The sequence below is a fragment of the Panthera onca genome, chromosome F2, assembly GCF_046562875.1.
Source record: "Panthera onca isolate mPanOnc1 chromosome F2, mPanOnc1 haplotype 2, whole genome shotgun sequence".
In the NCBI taxonomy this organism is placed as follows: domain Eukaryota; kingdom Metazoa; phylum Chordata; class Mammalia; order Carnivora; family Felidae; genus Panthera; species Panthera onca.
The window spans coordinates 34734604-34753986 of record NC_138356.1 but is presented as its reverse complement, the minus strand read 5'-3'; the positions used below and the strand labels follow the sequence as shown (position 1 = coordinate 34753986).

The 19383-nt window shown below is 34.6% G+C and overlaps 1 protein-coding gene across 1 annotated transcript in view; it reads left to right on the top strand.

Annotated features, from left to right (window-relative positions):
- The first annotated feature begins 2921 nt into the window (after positions 1–2921).
- CNGB3 (cyclic nucleotide gated channel subunit beta 3) overlaps positions 2922–19383 on the top strand; it is a 158610-nt gene continuing 142148 nt past the window's right edge. Inside the window, exons 1-3 of the mRNA XM_060611518.3 lie at positions 2922–3113; positions 6634–6715; positions 15729–15855. Of these exons, the coding sequence (XP_060467501.3) occupies positions 2922–3113; positions 6634–6715; positions 15729–15855 (401 nt within the window). The remainder of the gene's footprint in view (positions 3114–6633; positions 6716–15728; positions 15856–19383) is intronic.

Here is a 19383-nt window from a genome sequence, read left to right as displayed (position 1 = left end):
AGATCTTCAGTGGAATTTCATAGACCTCCAGTGTAGGCATTGGTGAAGTGGCCCTTAAACAAATTTTGAGTTTTTCAGAAAGTGATTTTGGTTAACAATCAAATTGTGAAAGAAACAGTAGGATATTCTACATATTTGGTTAAAATGCAATAGATGCAGTGAAAAGATCACATTATGTGACAAGGTGATATCAGTAGTTGCACAACAAAGGATTCTGATGGTAGAGGCCTTTCCATCCATTCAGGGGAAAAAAACAGATGCAGGAAAACATTAGTGAATAAAACAGCATATTGTGATGGTAGGTATTGAAGAAATTGTGTAAATTTATATACTGCAAGTATAATATATTTAATTAGTTCTGACTTAAAACGGATATAAGTGAGGAATAAATTGTCAGATATCTTAAAGGGCTTTCAATTAAATACTATTCAGTAGATATTCCTGAAACCATTATTATACTGTATGTTAACTCACTTGGATTTAAATAAATTTTTTTTTTAATTTTATTCAGCAAAGGAGGCATCACAGTTCTGGACTTCAAGTGATATTACAAACTGTAATCATCAAAACAGCATGAGACTAGCACAAAAATAGACACATAGATCAATAGAACATAATAGAAAACCCAGAAATGTATCCATAACTATATGGTCAGTTAATCTTCAAAAAATCAAGAAAGAATATCCAATGGGAAAAAGAATGTCTCTTGAGCAAATGGTATTGGGAAAACTGGACAGCAACATGCAAAAGAATGAAACTGGACCACTTTCTTACACTATACACAAAAATAAATTCAAAGTGGATTAAAGACTAATTGTGAGAACTGAAACCATAAAAATCCTACAAGAGAGCAGAGACAGTAACTACTTTGATGTTGGCTGTAGCAACATTTTTCTAGATATGTCTCCTTAGGCAACAGAAATAAAAGCAAAAATAACTATTGGGGCTACATGAAAATAAAAAGCACACAGTTAAGGAAACCATCAACAAACTAAAAGGCAACCTATGGAATGGGAGAAGATATTTGCAAATGACATATCTGTTAAAGGGTTAGCATCTAAGGTATATAAAGAGCTTATAAAACTCAGCACCCCAAAAACTGAATAATCCAGTTAAAAAATGGGCATAAGACATGAATGGACATTTTTCCAAAGAAGACATCCAGATGACCAAAAGACACATGAAAATATAGTCAACATCATTCATCATCAGGGAAATGCAAATCAAAACTACAAGGAGATAGCACCTTACCCTTGTCAAATAGGCTAAAATTAACAACACAAGAAATCACAGATGTTGGTGAGAATGTGGAGAAAAGGAAACCCTCTTGCACTGTGGTGGGAATGCAAACTGCTGCAGCCACTCTGGAAAACAGTATGGAGGTTCTTCAAAAAGTTAAAAATGGAACTACCCTATGATCCAGCAATTGCACTCCTAGGTATATATCCAAGAATACAAAAATTCTAATTCAGAGGGATACATGCACCCTGATGTTTATAGCAGCATTATCTACAATAGACAAATTATTGAAATAGCCTAAGTATCCATCAACTGATGAATGGATAAAGAAGATGTAGTGTACACATCTTGAGTTTCTATTCTATATAAAGGTATTTTGGGGATAAAATAAGTGTCCTCCTTCAAAAAATCTAACTTTATTGGTGAAATGATGAACCAGGGAAAAAAAATCCATGCTGTGGTAAAATACATATTTTTTATAATTTATGAAATTAATAATCCAACAGAATTCTCTAGGCTTCTAAAGCTAGGAATCACTTATATTGCTTTTATGATATTCCAAAGATTTGTAACAAAATTGTAAACTTGTAAGAAGTTTTGGAACCAATTGTTTCAAAGCAATGAAATACATATCCTCTAAACTGGTATTTATCAAGTATACTCTCTCTGTGTTACAGTCTGAATTATATTTTCTCAAAAATTAATGTTGAAGTCCTAATCCCCAGGACCTCAGAATGTGACTGTATTTGAGTTGGGGTCTTTAAACAGGTAATTAAGTTATAATGAGATTACTTGAGTGGGCCTTAATCCAATGACTGGCATCCTTGAAGAGGGAATTGGGAATCAAACATGAACAGGGTGAAAACAATATGAAGACACAGGGAAAAGATAGTTATCCAAATGCCAAAGAGAGAGACCTAGAATACTTCCCTCCCTTTTAGCCCCCAGAAGAAACCAACCTCACTGACACTTTGACCTAGGATATCTAGCTTCCAAAACTGTGATAAATATGTTTCTGAAAAACAAATAATAAAATAAATAAATAAACTTCTGTTGCTTAAGTCACGCAGTCTGTGGTACTGGCTGTGGTAGCCCTAGCAAACTAACATACTCTTTGCTTAATTCTAATATAATCAATCGTTATGAATCTGAGAACATTTAGGCTATTGGGAATGCAAAGCAATATGTCTCGTTTTCGACTATAGTTTCTAAGAGTTCCACTAATCTGACCAATTAATAAAATACTCATAAAAAAAAGACACCCGAAGAACAGAAAAAGGAAAAAGTAGTTATATCATGGTGTAGAACTAGAGATGGAGGAATGATCTGTTGCTTTTATTATAAGACCTTATGCACATATTATTTTTTAATAATGTTTATGTTACTTTGATTAAATTAGATAGATGAAGATAGGTAGGTGGGTAATTAGAAAAGGAAAATAAACAAAACAATGGGCAATGTGATCACATCTGAACAATTCAAATCAACAATGAAATTTTGTTTACTTCTCCACCTGTAAACTATTCTCAAGGGCATTTTGGCTCTTTGAAGTTCATAAACAGAATTCAGATCACCCAAGCAGAAATAATTTGCTGCTTTTAAGCCCTTACTAGCTACAGAGTTGCCTCTAGGAATTAGCCAGAACAAAATCCCGATTAAACAACTAATTGGCTTGTCTACTAATGAAAGGAAAAACAAAGTGCATTTCTCTACCTCAAGACAGAGTCGTAAAAACAGAAGCTTTCAGAACCATCTCAGAGAAGATGTTTAAATCACTGATGATAAAATCCAACAAGGTGAAGCCTAAAGAGGAGAACAATGAGAGTAAACAAGGTCCTGATCCAAGCAATCAGCCTCAACAAGCCACAAGACAGGTATGCTACTTACATTCCTAAATCAATCTTGATTGTCATCATTTTTTGTCTAGTGATGGATATTTGTCCAGTGTTTTAATATACTGTGATGTGTAAGGTTGCTTTGCTGTTTCACCTCTCCCATTTGGGTCATGCACTTGTTTTTCTTTGGGGTTTTATATATACTATTTATATTTGCTTTAAAACAGATTGATAAATGTTTAGAAGACTACATTAGGAGTTGGAAAAAGGTAAATAAGACTTCTCATTGCAGATTTATATTTCTACCATAATCCCAAATGAAATCATTTCTCAAATATTAAATGGGCTATATGAATTAGTTTCAACAAAGAATGTCGAAGATTGTGGCCATGGTAAACTACAATTTAACAGTAATTGCTCTGGACCAGGACCTCTTTATAGGAAACAGTTTTGCCGCTCAGGACAACTGGCAATGTATGGAGTTATTTTTGGTTTTCATATCTCAGGGGTAGAGATGGTACTTGCATCTAGGGAGTAAAGACCAAAAATGCTGCTAGACATTGTAGAATCCACAGGACAGCCCTTCACAACATAGAATTATCCAATTCAGAATTTCAATACCACCTAAGTGGAGGAACCCTGTTCTAGAGAAATATTTTTCATAAGTTGTAGGCCTACTCACCTGTAAAATGAAAATGCTTTGTAACCTTATTATATAAACTAGAGGCAGTGTATATAAAGCACATAGTAGGGACTTACCAAATGGCAATTTTTATTATCATTATTATGAGTAATTTATGCTTATATGACACAATAAAGTCCAAAGGGATAATTATATAATCACTATTCACTTACAGCTGTCCAAAGAACCATTTTCATAAATTACTGACTAAATTTATCTAAAAGTGCTATGTAAGGTTTTTAGAGCAATAATTATTTTCCCATCGAAAGAATTGGATGAAAGATGTCAAGTACAAGCAGGAGTGTACCTCAGGGACTCAAATAGCATGGTCCAGTGATTCAGGTTTAAATGAGCCTAGAGTATAGAAAATACCGAGATGACTTAGCATTGGCCCTGGAAAATTTGCCTTTCATTTCTGATTAACATTGACTATGTTTGCAATGGAGAGCAGATATGAAGGAGGATGTGCTTAGCATTGCTTCATGAGAGTGCCCTTGACTTCTTTCTAATTCTTATGTTAAAATAAATAATTCCACATTTTTAAAATTATTTATATGTTTAAAAGCTCGTGGAATATCACAAATGTTGAGCTGGGTACCTTCCTTCAGGTAGTCTTGTTGTGTTTCTCCCTAGGAAAATCACTACAATGATATTTAACCTTTGTCTATCATGATTCTTTTTCCATAGAACACATAAAAATAACTAATATATTATTCTCTTGGAGAACATAATAGCTAACAATAATTACTATGTGCCAGGCAAGGTGCTATCCTCTTCCAAGAACTATTATATTAAATCTTCAGAATAACCATGAGTCCTGTTACAATTTGCTGCTTGCACACAACTGATAATGGCAAAGCTTGGATTGGAGCCCTGTTCCATCTGACTTCAGCACCTGAGAGCTAAATATCTAGGCTATGCTTCTGAAGAAGTATGAATGAATGAATGATGAGTATTAGTTGAATCAACTAATCAATAAGAAGTATGAATGATGAAGGATGAATATTAGTTTAATCAACTTTCCAAATATTCTACTCACAAGATAAAAGGATGTTAGAAGGCAAAAAGAACAGAAACGCTAAAGGAATTGCCTTTCCTTCAGAAACAGTAATACTGGAGAAGTACTTAGATTAGACACAGGTAGAACAACTCTGGTGTATATCCCATGACATTCCCATGACATAACACTTAGGGATGTTGATCATGAAGTCTGCTGACATCACATTATATCTTAAAAGTCATACTTAAGGAAATTATTTGCATCTACTCTTTAGAGATCATAACATGTTGGCAGAGGCAATAGTTCTCCAGTTTCAAATACACTAAATGTTAAAAATGACAGAAAGTTAAAACCATGTTTTTATCCATAGAATATAACCTTTAAAAATGGCATTTAAACAGTAACGTTCTGAAGTACAAATAGATTATTTGAGGCCTATAAGAAGATATTTAGAAATAAAAAATCAATTTACATTCTTCTTTTAAATAAAGAGTTCTCAAAAAATAAAAATAAAAATATTAAAAAAAATACTTAGTTCTCAAACCAAAATAACTTAGGTGACTTCCATTTGTCAATAACCAATAAATCAAGATCTGCAAATTCAGGCTAATCCAAACTTTCATGCTACAGAATAAGACATAATTCACATAAATCTACACTTGTATACATGAAAAGACTATGATTAAAATGTTTATGAATAGCATCATAACATGTAAAAGTACTTGATTGAAATCAGAAGGCTTTACTACTACTTCATAATATATCCAGAGATCCATACATTTTTAGCCACCTTATCAATTTCCTACTCAATAACATAAGAATAATAGCTGTCTTGCCTAATACATATGGTTACTGTGAGACTTAAATTAAAGCATCTGATTAATTTACTTCCCAGCTTAAAATGTTTCTGACATACAGTGCTGTTAAATAATGTCAAACTCCACATCAAGGCTAATGGGACTCTCAAGGCCCTTGTCCTTGCCTATTTAGCTAAGCTTACTTTCTCACACTCTTTCCCATCCAACCACTTCTACTTTAGTTTCCCACAGCCTGTATACAATCACACCTTAGACTTTTGCTGAACAGGTATCCACTACCTGGAATATTTTCCATGCCTTGTTCATCTGGAAAAAAAATCATCTTGATTTGTAAAATTCAGAGTTACTTCCTTTTTGATAGTCTCCTCCCTTTCCTTCTACTGCAGTAGAATTGACCATCCCACATTTATGCTCTATCTCTATCCTCTACAGACATTCATTATGTATAACATTTCCTTGCACTTACATTTGTGTGTGTATGTTTCCCCTACCACTCTGTAAATAGCTTGGGAGCCAACATTTCTGTGTTCTAACCTTATATCTTGTTTCACTTTGTTCCCATAGGACCATCCTCAGACACACACTGGCCACATCCAGTGAGACATACCTACATTTCAAAGGAAAGCTTAGATTCTCAGACAAATGACAAGGTAGAGGCAAATGAAATCACAAAGAGAAGAGAGCTCTGAATTAAGAAACTAGACTACTTTTTTCTATCACTTTAAGTTCTACTACAAAAGACCTAGACCAGGACCAACACTAGGCCTGTGGGGAATGAGGACTGGAATTGGGAGGAACATGTGCCAGGTAGATGTAGCAACCACAGTGACAAAAAGAGAGTGCCTAAGGCCAACAAGCTGTGAAAGTCAAAGCTGATTATTCAATAGTAGAGCCGAGAATATCCATTTAAGTGCAAGAATTATCATTTGTAGTATATCATAAACAAATGATAAGCCTTAATGATTGGCTTGATCATTGAATGAAAAACTCCATATTATATTTTACATTTAACTTTATTTTTTGTGTAAATTAATTGTGTACAATCTTTGTTTCTCAAAGGGAGAAAACAAAAATGAAAAGAAATCTCTCCAAACCAAGATGACTCCAGTCACATTTGAAGAGTCACACACCAAAATACAAGGTCAGAACTCAAATCTGTAGGAAAAAATAAAATGCATATCTCTCTGAAATGTGTTACCTGATGAAACACTTGACCTTGAGTAGGTAAATCATCTAGGGTAAATCACACTTGAGACACTTTAAAGATCTGAGTGTTTATAAAAACATAATTTCTTCATTCAGTCACTTATTCAATAGATGCTTTTTTATTACCTGCTATGTGCCAGGTCTATGGGCTAGAAATAGCCCATAGTGGTGAACAATATGGCCAAGTCTGTGTTAACATATGCATATAATGAACAATATAATTTTAAGTAAGGGTTATAAAATGATAAAATAGATGTGGATTGTACATATTTAAAGGTTCAACACTCATACCTCTGCTCTTCTTTCTTTAAATTCTCTCCATTAGAAATCTCATCTACTCCTAAGGTTACCATAACTCATTTCTATATCAGTGATTCCATAGCAGACCCAATTCCTTTTTTAAGACCCTGTCCAATATTTTCTTTTTTTGTCTTTTCTTTTCAGGTATATTCTGCCAGAAAGATTCTTTTTTTAATAATTTTTTTATTCTTTTAATTTGAATCCCAGCTAGTTAACATATAGTGTAATAATGATTTCAGGAATAGAATTTAGTGATTCATCACTTACATATAACACCCAGTGTTCATCCCAACAAGTGTCCTCCCCTTTGCAATATTTTCTAAGTAACCACTGGACATATACACCTGTATGTTCTGCAGCCATTCTGTTTTACTATGAGTCATTTCATAATAGTGATAGTTTCCAATTTGCAGTTCTTCTGACATAAAAATACAACCTTTTTTAAAGTATTTTTTCTCTTTTTTTTAAGTTTATTTATTTTGAGAGAGAGAGCGGGGCTCGAACTCACGAACCATGAGATCATGACATGGGCCAAAATTGGACACTTAACCAACTGAGCTACCCAGGCGCCCCATAAAAATACAACCTTAATGGTATGAAACCAAGGATCACATCTTTGGGATGACAAGTTTTGTCCTACTCTTGTTATACTTTTTTCAAAGTATATTTGTAAGCTTAATTTTTCATAGCTGGTAATAAAAACTCTTGTGGAAGTTTCATTTAACATAGAAGCTGTTTGAGTGGAAAGGAAAAAAATAGTTTCATTTAAATTTGCAGACTTAGCATGTCTTCAAAGGCTTTAATAGGAAAATCAGTTATATTTAAGATATTTTGTTTTGAAAAAGCAAAATTATTAGTGTTTAAAGATAGCCTCTTATATGTGCTTGGTATTTTTATATTCTTCCCTTCAAAACATGCAGGTGCAATGTCACAATATCTGCAGATGTTGATTTCTGATTATAGAACTCTTATCTTCTGCAGAGCATGGTTTAATTTTTATCTGCCATGGAAATGAAGAATGTAATACATTTTGGATTCAAATAAAGATAACTTTCTAAGGTTCTCTTTTGATTATAATCATCTTTCATAGGCTTCCACTTCACTTATAGTACATTAAATCCTTCTGTAAAAAATGTTTTGGTACCAGTAGAGGATATTTAAATGACTTCCTTAATAGTTTATCATGATATAAGGTGACTTTGTGTGGAAATGGATCAAAGTTAGGTGCCCATGGGTAGCTAGTATGGTATGGTGGGTTGAATAATGGCCTCTCAAAAACATCCACATCCTGCTCCCTAAAAACTATGAAGTTTTACATGAAGGGGAACAAAATGCTGATGTTACTAAGTTAAGGATCTTGAGATGGGAAGATTACCCAGAAGGCCTCAATGTAATTAAGGGATTCTCATAAGAAGAAGGCAGAAGGGTCAAAGATAAAAGAAGATGGGATGATGGAAGCAGAGGTCACATTGATGCAATCTGAAAATGGAAGAAGGGACCACAAACCAAGGAACACAGGCAACCTCTACAGGCTAGGAAAGAATAAACCTGTGTTCTTCAAGGCATTTAAGCTTGTTTCCTACAACAATAGAAAACTAATGTGTATGACTTTAAAATACTCCCTACTTAAGTAACAAAAAAACAAGAAATTGAGTTTTGCTCTAATCAATAACATAAATTCAGTATATTGGCAGTATATTATACTATAAAGAGCACTGCTTTGGAGTTTGGCATGTCTCAATTCAAATTGTAACTCTACTACTTAATAACTTTGTCTGGCTTTAGTCAAGATAGTTGACATCTCTAAGTATCAGTTTGCTCATGTATAAAATAAGGATAATACTGTCATTAATCTTCTAAGTTGTAGATACAGATTAAACTATTTAATATATATAAAGCATTTAGCATTGAGATTGATAAATTCCAATGTTGATGGGGGTCAGGTAGCATAAATGAGGATCATGCATGCCCTGTCTAAAGAGGCCAGAGGCCACTCAGCTCCAACCAGTCACTGTCATACAGAGATGAGAGGCAAGTGCTGCCAGATAGTCCATCTTCAGTCTAGAGAGACTGTAAATACAAATTTTAATTTGAATTCTCTCAATCTTTAAATGTCAACTATTTAAAATGTTTAAATATTCTCTTTTTAAATCATTGAAATAAAAACTGAAATCTTGGGGCTCCTGTGTGGCTCAGTTGGTTAGGTGTCGGACTTCAGTTCAGGTCATGATCTCATAGTTCCTGAGTGCTGGGCTCTGTGCTGGGCTCTGTGCTGACAACTCAGAGCCTGGAGCCTGCTTCAAATTCTGTGTCTCCCTCTCCCTCTGCCCCTCCCCTACTCAGGTCCTCTCTCTCTCTGTCAAAAATAAATAAAACATTTTTAAAAAACAAAATGTGATCATTTTGTGACCTCTAACCAACCACATGGTAGGTACTCTATGTTGCTCATGCCCATGAAAAATGACAACCTGGACAAGATTCTGAATCCAGCAATGTTTTTATTTATCCTCTTCCTCTTCCCTTTCTCTTCCTTTGTGCCCTCCATCCCAGGTTTGTGTTGCAAACCAACTGCAAATGTAATGTCCTCCCTGGGCCTCCTGTGCCAAATAACTCTCTATAACCAAGACCTAGGTTCCAAGTCTAACACATTTCCAGGTCTTCAGAGGTGTCCCAGGCCTTGCCAGTCTCCCACCACTATCTAAACTGACCTAGCCTGCATCTCAGCCAACTCAGTTTGGACAGAAATAAGGAAAGCTAAAAACTACTCTAGAACTTAAAACTACTATAAGACATAAAGTATACTAATTTTTTAAATATTACAGAAAAAAGAAAGAGGGAAAATCCTAACTCATTTAAGCAGGAAACCACTCTTTAGTCCTTGGCAGGACTTATACAAATTTAATTTGTCTTGTATGGAATAGGAAAATAGCCAGACTATATACAGAAATTTAATTTCTAAATCAATAAAGGCTTCCCTATATAAGACCAATGAGTTTGATTACCATGCATGGGAGGTACTATGGTTAATTTTAGTAGTATAGTTCACTTTCTGTAACTGTCAATACTATTCATCAGACAAAGGATAAGGTAGGAATATAGAAACAATGACAACAAAATGAGAGAAACTTTTCAAAAACTATTTAAAGCATGTTTTTCTGCTTCATCCAAAAGAAAAAGGGGGAAAAAACACCTTATATAGTAAATAATTACAGCTATTGAACTTAAACATTCCTTCAAAATGATATCTGATATGAACAAAAGAAATGAGAAATGAGTGCTGATTTGGCAAGGCACAGAGACATAATCAGGACACCTTCAGTGGCAAGGGCTCAAGGCTAAGGAAACCTCTGGATAACTGGAACTGGAAAACCATTTAAGGGACAGAGCCAGCCCTGGGAGCTGATTGCTTTCTCTGCCTTTCACTCATAGTCCACAAAGCTTTGCATTTCTCTCTGCATATCTACTTTGGGCCGCTCTTACTCCCATCCTTTCATTTCGCAGTCTAAATTCCAGAGAGAGCAGGCTGACTGATTTAGATAGCAATCATTGTTCCCGCTGGGCAGAGTCCATGGGAACCACCCGGTTCACCACCCGGATCACCAGCCAGCTGTGATCTGGCCATATTCTTCAGGTCAGGTGCCCAGCTGTGTGCACAACCAATAACCATTCCTGTGTATTATACAGAACAGAGCTGCCTTGCTGAAGATGGAGAGGTAACGAGAGCTGATCAGCTAGAAGGAAAAGTTAGGCATAGAAATTATACTTTGTTTTAAATATCAAATAGAAGACCAAACTCTGATAAAATTCCTTAGTTTCCACCTGATTAATAAGCTAAAAACTTAAGAGACACTAACCAATGTGGATGGGATGAATTTTTTTTTGATAAAATACCATATATTTTATAGTTTGCATGATTTAAATATATTTGTATAATTCAGTTAAATCAAACTATGTTTTTAGCTTTTTTCTCTGCTAAAGAATATAGCTAATTCTGCTTTCCTGATTCCTGAAACACTCTTAAGTAAATAAAAGCTTCAGCATGCCTCATATATATCAATGTTTTGCAGACCTGAAATAGTTAATATTTTTTTTTAAAGAAGATAATTTACCCTAGTCAAGCCGGTGGAACACTTTGTGTTTATACTGCATTTTTCTTGAATGGAGTCTTTATCTAATCCTCACAGAAATCCCCATGACAAAAGTATTTCTCATTTTATGGATGAGGAAACTGTTATAGAAAAGTAACTTATCCAGAGTCACCCAGAGAATTAGTGATGTAAGGATTACAGCTCTGTGTTTTGTACCCGGCACCGGTAACTCACCACACTCCTTAAACCTGCACATAAAATGTATTTTCTAGATGAATTAATCCCAGTACAAAAGTCCCTGAAACAAAGCATGACATTGAGAGAGGACAGGATCTCTCATCCTGACACAGTACCAAAGCTACCTTAGATGGATCTGTATTCTTTTTTGTTTGTTGATTTGTTCATTTATTCACTTGTGATGATGTATCTTAAAGTTAAAAAAAAAACTGCCTAAATATAAAAATCCTTTCAGGACTTTTTGGCACATTAAGGCTGACTAGAAGACTTCTAACCTCTGACCCAATGCAAGGACCCCATCTGGGTCCTTCATATGGGCTCCAGCTTCTGCCTGTATACCTCCAGCAACAGGGCTTTCATTGCCTCACAAAGCCATATGTTTCACTATTAGACAAGTTTAATTGTTAGAATGTTTGGGATTTTATTTGTTTTGGAAATCCCAATGATGGATATTTCTTCTGCCTTCTGGTATACACTAAATAAGTCTTTTCTATACAGCAGCCCTTCAAAGAATTTGAAATAACTGCTAGGTCACTAGTTAGTCTTTAGCTATTTTAGACCCAAAGTTTCTCCACAATTCTTCATATGAGATGGTTTCCAGAACTCTCAGTTACTCTGACTCCTTCGCCTCTGGATTTTTTATAGATTTCTTCAACATTTCTAAGGTAAAGTATTACATTTTTCAAATCTGTTACATTTCAGGACTCTCCTTCAGGTTCTATTCTATACTCATTGCTATAATGTTTATCAGCTTCCTCCATGTCATTTGACAATCCACAAAGATATAATAAAATTTCAAGTATGATCAACATGTTGTAATTAAAATTATTCTAAGAGCACTATATATTCTGGCAACTATAAAACACAAGCTGAGTCAAAAATACCATCTTAGATGCCAGAAGATAATCATTAATTATACATTTCTTAAAACTGTGTTATTATCTTATTCCAAACGTTCATTCATTAAGATGAAATTGATAGTATCACTTATGCATCTAATCAAGGTACTAGGCTTAGTTTTTGTTAATTCACCTTCCATCTAATTACTCAGATATTGTTGGTGTCCAAAAAAAGGAAATTTGTTTTTGAGATAGAACTCACAATGTATTTGGTGTTATAAGAGTTAGAAATTCAACCAAGTGATATCTCACCCACATCAAATATTCCAACCAATGAGAGCATTTTCAAGTCTTCCTCTTTTTACATCCATAAAAAAAAAAAACCAATTGAATCAACACCTGTCTAATTCACAACCTTATTCCCAAATCAGTTTCTTTCTTTGGATTCCTCCTTTTCCAGCAATTATTTAGTGCCACTGATAAAATGTGTAAGGTTAATGGCTTTCTGCATCACTTATCTCCTCACTTGAAGACAGAAGCAGCTGTTTCACACCTGCACAGGTCTCCACAATGCTCTCCACAATGTGCTACTACAAGGGGACAAAGCAGTTTGGAAGTGTATTACAGAGGCCCAGTGTGAGATGCTGCCAGGCCAAAGACAAAATCAGCCAGGTGTGTGGAGGGCAAACTCTACTCATTCTTGCACATTCAATAAAAGCAACCATATCAGAACACTTTGACTCCAGATTTTACTATCTGCCATGGGCACACATTCCAGGGCAGAACTTGACCAAGTGTACTGATGAGATCTGGCAATTTCAGAGCACAGTTGGCAGAAAGACTTACACTATTCATTTGGGCAGCTACAAACGAGGGGATCCTGCTTTCCATGTGTGAAGCTGGGTAAAACTACAATGTGAGGTTGACAAAACTTCACCCAGATGCCAGAGCAAGATTTGCCGTGTATTTTAGATTTCTTCCATGATGAGGATGATGTGAGCAATCTGACCATCTGTTCCCACAAACAAATAACATGCTGCATGGGTAAAAAGACACCCACACTGAGTATAGTTGACAGGGATTCTTTTGTTTTAAGTCCTCATGAGTATGTTTAAAGTTGTTCTGCTTTGAATCCAAGAACGGGCAATAACTGGTTTCTCATCTTCATCGACAAACTGTGATTAAGGAATTATTTTGTAATTAAAATGCTTATCCACAAAGCAAATTAGGTTGTAATTAATTTCTGAATAACCTAGACTTGTCATAGTAGAGGCAGCGTCATTTTAGAAGGGGTTGGTAATGTCTAGAGGAGACCTGGTAAGGTACAACGATCTACTTAGAGTTACTTTAATCCAAATGTTATTATGATAAACAAAAATTCCTTATCAGAAGAGGAGAAAAGAACTGTTGCAGAACAGTCAGTCATTAATTGGTGCTAGCAGAAAAGTAATAGTGTAAATGTAATGCATATGCTGTAACCTGAATGACTGATGGAAGTATGTGATGCAGCTTATATTCACATGCCTTTCTAAGAAATAGTCAATAAAAGCCCCTTAAGAAAGACTGTTTTACATATTCTACTTGTTATATATTCAAGAGGGGTTTTTATGATTATTTTACTCATATTTCATGCTCTATTTTCACTCCTAATTTGGGGGCAGGGATGTGGGCACTCCCAGAAAAATATATGGACACAATGGTTCATAACTCTTTTTTTGGCCCAGACTTCTTGGAAGAGCTCATGTTAATCTTAGATCCTCTCCATGTAAAATTTGCATAAGTAACACAGAGTCTCAAAAGTTCCAATCATGAGTTCACTAGATCTCTGTGGCCAGAGGTTAAGAACTTTGCTCTCAAATATCTTACCATAATTAACCCAAGTGTTTGTGGATATAGGAAAAAGATTTTGCTGTCATTTTCCTAGGCAGAAATATGTAGCATAATGTTAGAGATCTGAAAAATGATTTATTTTTTGGTTGGACAAAGAGAAATGGGAAAATATGGCTTGACCCAAATACATAGGGAAAATAGATCTTTCTCTCTTATTTCTACCAAAAGCCTCTTAGTACAAAATGACATATTGAAAGTGCAATTTTTTTTAACTCTGAAATCTGTTCAATACTGATAAGCTCACTAGTGTACCACATGTGCTTGTATAAAAAGGACCCTATCCTGCACTGTCAGTAAGATTCCATACACGTGGAAACATTTCATCTGGAATATAGTCTTTAGACAGAGACTCCAAGGACATGATTATAGTAACGATCCTTTGTATCCTAAGTAAAGTCAGGAATTCAGAGGGTTTTCATTTAAACATTATGCTGTGGTTTCCATCTTCTAGCCAAAATTACTAGAATTCCAAAATAAATGTAGGTAGGAGATACATAATGAAGAAATCTGTTTGGGGAAATCCAGGGGTTTAAGCTTTCTTAGTCATAAACCTTTCAAAACTCTAAGTACTGAGTCAATTTTATGATTGCCTTTATTCCGAAAACATGTTCCTGAAAAATTTCATATATTGGCAGATTTTAGGCAGATCACAGGAATTTTCATATTAAAGGGCTTGTATGATAAGAGCTTTTGTGAAAGTAAATGATCGCCCCATGATTTATCATTTTTGTGAATTCAGATTTTCAATACTGGATTGGCTTAAGTTTTTTCAATTATAATTTATTACAAAAAAATAAGAGTTATCATTTGGGCATTGATTCCAATTTTCTAAGCACAGTACACCCATTTAAAAATAAGTTAGAAACTGTGGACAATGAATAACCATTAAATTGTGTTCATTCTATTTCTTTGCTCCTTCTATATTTTCTTTTTACATTAAGCAATTTACTTACATTTTCTCTATAATCCACATATTTATCAATGAATTGATTATTCTCTTGGTACACTACAATTTAAACTATATTAATTGGAAATTGTTTTTATAAGCTTGAAGGGAAAATTTTAATTTTTGGACTGAAAATGAAGCTAGTACATATTAGTTTGCACTGCTTATTCAGAAAAAGATATCATAACTAAAGATGATCAAACCAAAAACAAAGATTTTATTTAATTAAAAAAAGTTAGAATGCAAAATTCTGAAATAATGTCAGTGACATCACTTCTGTCTATTTTATTTTTCTGAATTTTATGAGGCTTCAATTTCAGCCACAAATTATGAATAATACTTTAGCAGAACCGAAATACCTTTTGAATGGATTACTCCTTACTAATCTCAGCTTTGCTAGTTTCAAAAAGTAATATACTATGAACTTTTTGTTTCATAATACAACTTAAATATACTTTTCATCAGCCTGAACGTGTCTACAAGTTAACTTCTCCTGCATAAGATCCTACTTTGTTTAGCAGGAATCCTAGGGGAGGCATTCCTAAGACTGTTTTGGAGAAAAAAACATCCCTGTAACTTACACTGTCCAATATAATTTATCAACAGTGGCATATATTCTTCTGTCTATATGTTGTTTCCTTTCCATAGATAAAATCTCTGAGAAAAATTCACTCAAAGATCTGACCACAACCCCTGACCATCAAAATCCAACAGAATCAAAGGGAACGATGCCAGAGCAGAAGGAAATGGAAACTGGGAAAGAAGGTCTAGTCAGGTAAGAAGTCAATAAAATACATAATACCTGTTAGAGATATTGCTCAGCCCTCACTGAAAATTCAAACACCTGTTCCCCACTTTAGCTGAGCAAAGGCCAGGGCAACAATAGTCACATAACACAGGGGAACTGGTTAAAACTAAAAGATTGTTTCTGTCTAGTTCATTGTCCCTTACTAGCTAGTCCTGGCCACTAACCAGAGGATTCCTAGGCAACCATGTGGCTATAGGCCAAATCACACCAACAGAAACATTGCAGTCACATGACTGAGTCATTAATATCATCATGGAAACAGCCTACATATTTACTAGGCATGAATTTTAAAAAGAAGGAATTGAAGAGATTGTACGATTCTTCTTTGAGTTCCCAAAGAAATAACTATTTCATTTTGTAAATATTTTATTGTTTGATTATTATTTCTGTTTATCAGCTAAAGAAAGTGTGGCATGATAACCAAGAATAATTACAGAAACAGGTAATCTTTATGCCACTGAAGGAATACAATTTTATAAATACTTCCTACAGAATTATTGGAAATATCCCAAAAGAGATGACAGTTTCAGTGTGAGTCAGTGAATCCACAATAAAACACAACTAGGAGCCCCTTCATTTTGCCACTTGTTGGCATGCTATTATGTGCCTGCTGATCCAATTTGAATTGCTTAATTATAGTTAATATAACTGCAATAGGCTTATGAAACAATAAAGCATACTCTTCTTATTTAACAGGCAAGAAGAGTTGTCATTTAAAAAGAAATTAGGAGTATCTATTCCTGCCCCCAGCTCCCCCTCCCTACCTCTGTCTCGGCAGCTCTTCCACTGTGTTAAACCTTGTGCTGCCAATAGGAGTTACAGTGATACTCTAGGACCCAGTGTGTTGCAGACTGAACAATAGGCATCAGAAAGAGAAAGTGCATTTTCAATAAATACAAATTTCGCTGTAGATGAGATTAAACACAAGTTCACTCTACCACGTGCGCGCACACACACACACACACACACACACACACACACACACACACTGTATGACAAAAATTAAACCTGGCATATTATTTAGGCAGAGAGATGTTTAAACTCTGGGTAAAGACTAAAATCTTATAATTGGGGTAATTATTTATATTATTTTTATAACGTTGGTGTTTACAGAATGATTTGCAGTCTTTTAGTGGGTCATTGTTATCTTCACTCTACAGATAAGCTGCCAAGGCACAAGGAGGTTAATTAGTTTGCCTATAGTAATAGGGTCAGCTCAGCCAAGATTAGACTGCACAGGACTCAAATTCCTGAGTGGAACTTGTTCCTCCCTCTCACCAATACACTTACTTTAATCAACAGCTTAACCTCTGAACCAATGTCTCCTTCTACTGTTTCTTTTAGTATATTTAGTTTTTTGTAATAACCAGTGGTGATAGGTAGGTTTTCAAAGGACTGAAGTAGAAGCCATAACTAATGTTTTTAGGGATATATTCCTTTTAACCCAAATCCATTGCCAGTATTGTACTTTTACTCTTCTGAGATATGAAAATGGAAAACTTTCAGTTACCCATAAATTGGGTCAATCAGCATATCTCAAAAACATAAAACTCCTTGACATGACCTCTAAGACCATGCCTGGTTCATCTCTTCCCCTACTTTCCTATCCCTCTACTCCAGCCACATTGTTCCTATTTCAGTCTCTTGTACTTGTGAATTTATTATTCTCTGGAATAATTTATTATGCCTTCTGCAATTTAGGCAGCAAAGTAGCTTGAAAATTATTGACAAACTGAGTAAATCCAAGTTAGCTTAAAACTCTTACTTTTTATTGTTAGATGTCCAGTCACACTTTTCCTCAGGATTGAGTGAAAACCACCCTCACTGAAGGAATAACTTTAAAGGTCACTAGAAGTTCTGGTGTCACTTTTGACTAATATTACAGGAATCCTAATGTTCCAGTATCATGTACAACTTACCAAAGCCTTCCTGTTTTAATTTCATAGGCATCAATGGTACCATATCTAGAATCCTAACTAGCAGAGCTTTTATACATCATTAGGAAATATCAATGTTAAAATAACTTCAAATTGGAAGTGTTATTTTACAGTACTTTAAGTGAGTAAAGATCATTTTGGTATTGCAGTTATTAAAAATCAACAACTTTAACCTTGAGCAATGCCAGGTTTTAAAAAGTTTTTTTTCCTAGAAAAACACTAAAGATTTGATTGATTGAAGGCAATACATGCTTGTGAGTGACTGATTCCCACCTCAATTTTTTGAATTTGCAAAAAGTTATATTATTAATAAATAAAGTTTAAAAGCATATTTTTTACTCTAAGTGTGTTTCATTACCTTCTGGTTTAGGTCCTGGATTGAATAGGGATTGTGTGTCTAGGCTGATCAATAAATATTAAGGAGAATGCATGTTATGGATTTCCCTGTCTCTGTGTGTGAAGTGCAGTTTGATATTATTGGTTACACTTTTAATTTCTGTCACACTCAGAAGATACGCAGAGCTGGATAACAAGAGAACTAACTAACTATAGATATAGTACCTATATACACTATATAGTCTGTATATATACGCTATACATATATATATATATATATATATATATATATATACACTATACACTGTATAGTCTGTATATATATTATTTAACAGATATAAGGAATTGGATCACATGATTATGGAGGCTGAGTAGTCCCAATATCTTCAGTCAGCAAGCTAGAGGACCAGGAGAGACAATGGTGTAGTTCCAGTCTAAGTATGAAGGCTTAAGAACCAGAACTACTGGTGTAGTCCCAGTCCAAAAGCTGGCAGACTTAAGACCCAGGAAGAACCAGTGTTTCAGTTTGAGTCTGAGGGCAAGAAGTTATGTCCCAGCCTGCAAACTGGAAGAAACTTCTAACCAGAACCCAACTATTCTAGCAAGCTGTTCTTGGACTTCCACTCTTTAGATCTGCAAGAAATAAGTTTCTGTTGTTTATATACCACCCAGTCCATAGTACTTTGTTACAGTAGCCTGAACTAAGAAAGACATCACCCAACCCGGCCCTGAACTCTTTAACATAGAGCCTTTGTAATGTTTCCGTATGACAAAGGTCTCAAATATTGTTTTGTAAGGATAAAACAGTATAGATATATGTTTAAGCTAAATTTGGATATTATGTCTATTTACCTATGTATATAAACACAAAAAGGTGAGTAAAATTTATATTATTATTATGATGTAAATTCCTAAAATAAAAATCACATCTGTGATTTTTTTCATCCAGCCTTCAATAAGATTCTAAATAAAGCCTAAAACTAATTTTATAGCCACAGTAATAATATTTATCACAAATACATGTCAGCCCACAAGGAGATATTTTTCAAGATATCCAAGTATTACATGTCCACAGTTCTGACTGGAATCCATTTGTATTAAACTAGCTTTCTTTCTTTATTCTTTCTTTTTATATCCTTTCACAACATTTTCTAAATTGTCTAACCAGGGAAAAGAAATTCTTTGCAAATCTTCCCTGAAAAAAGCAACCAATTCATTATCT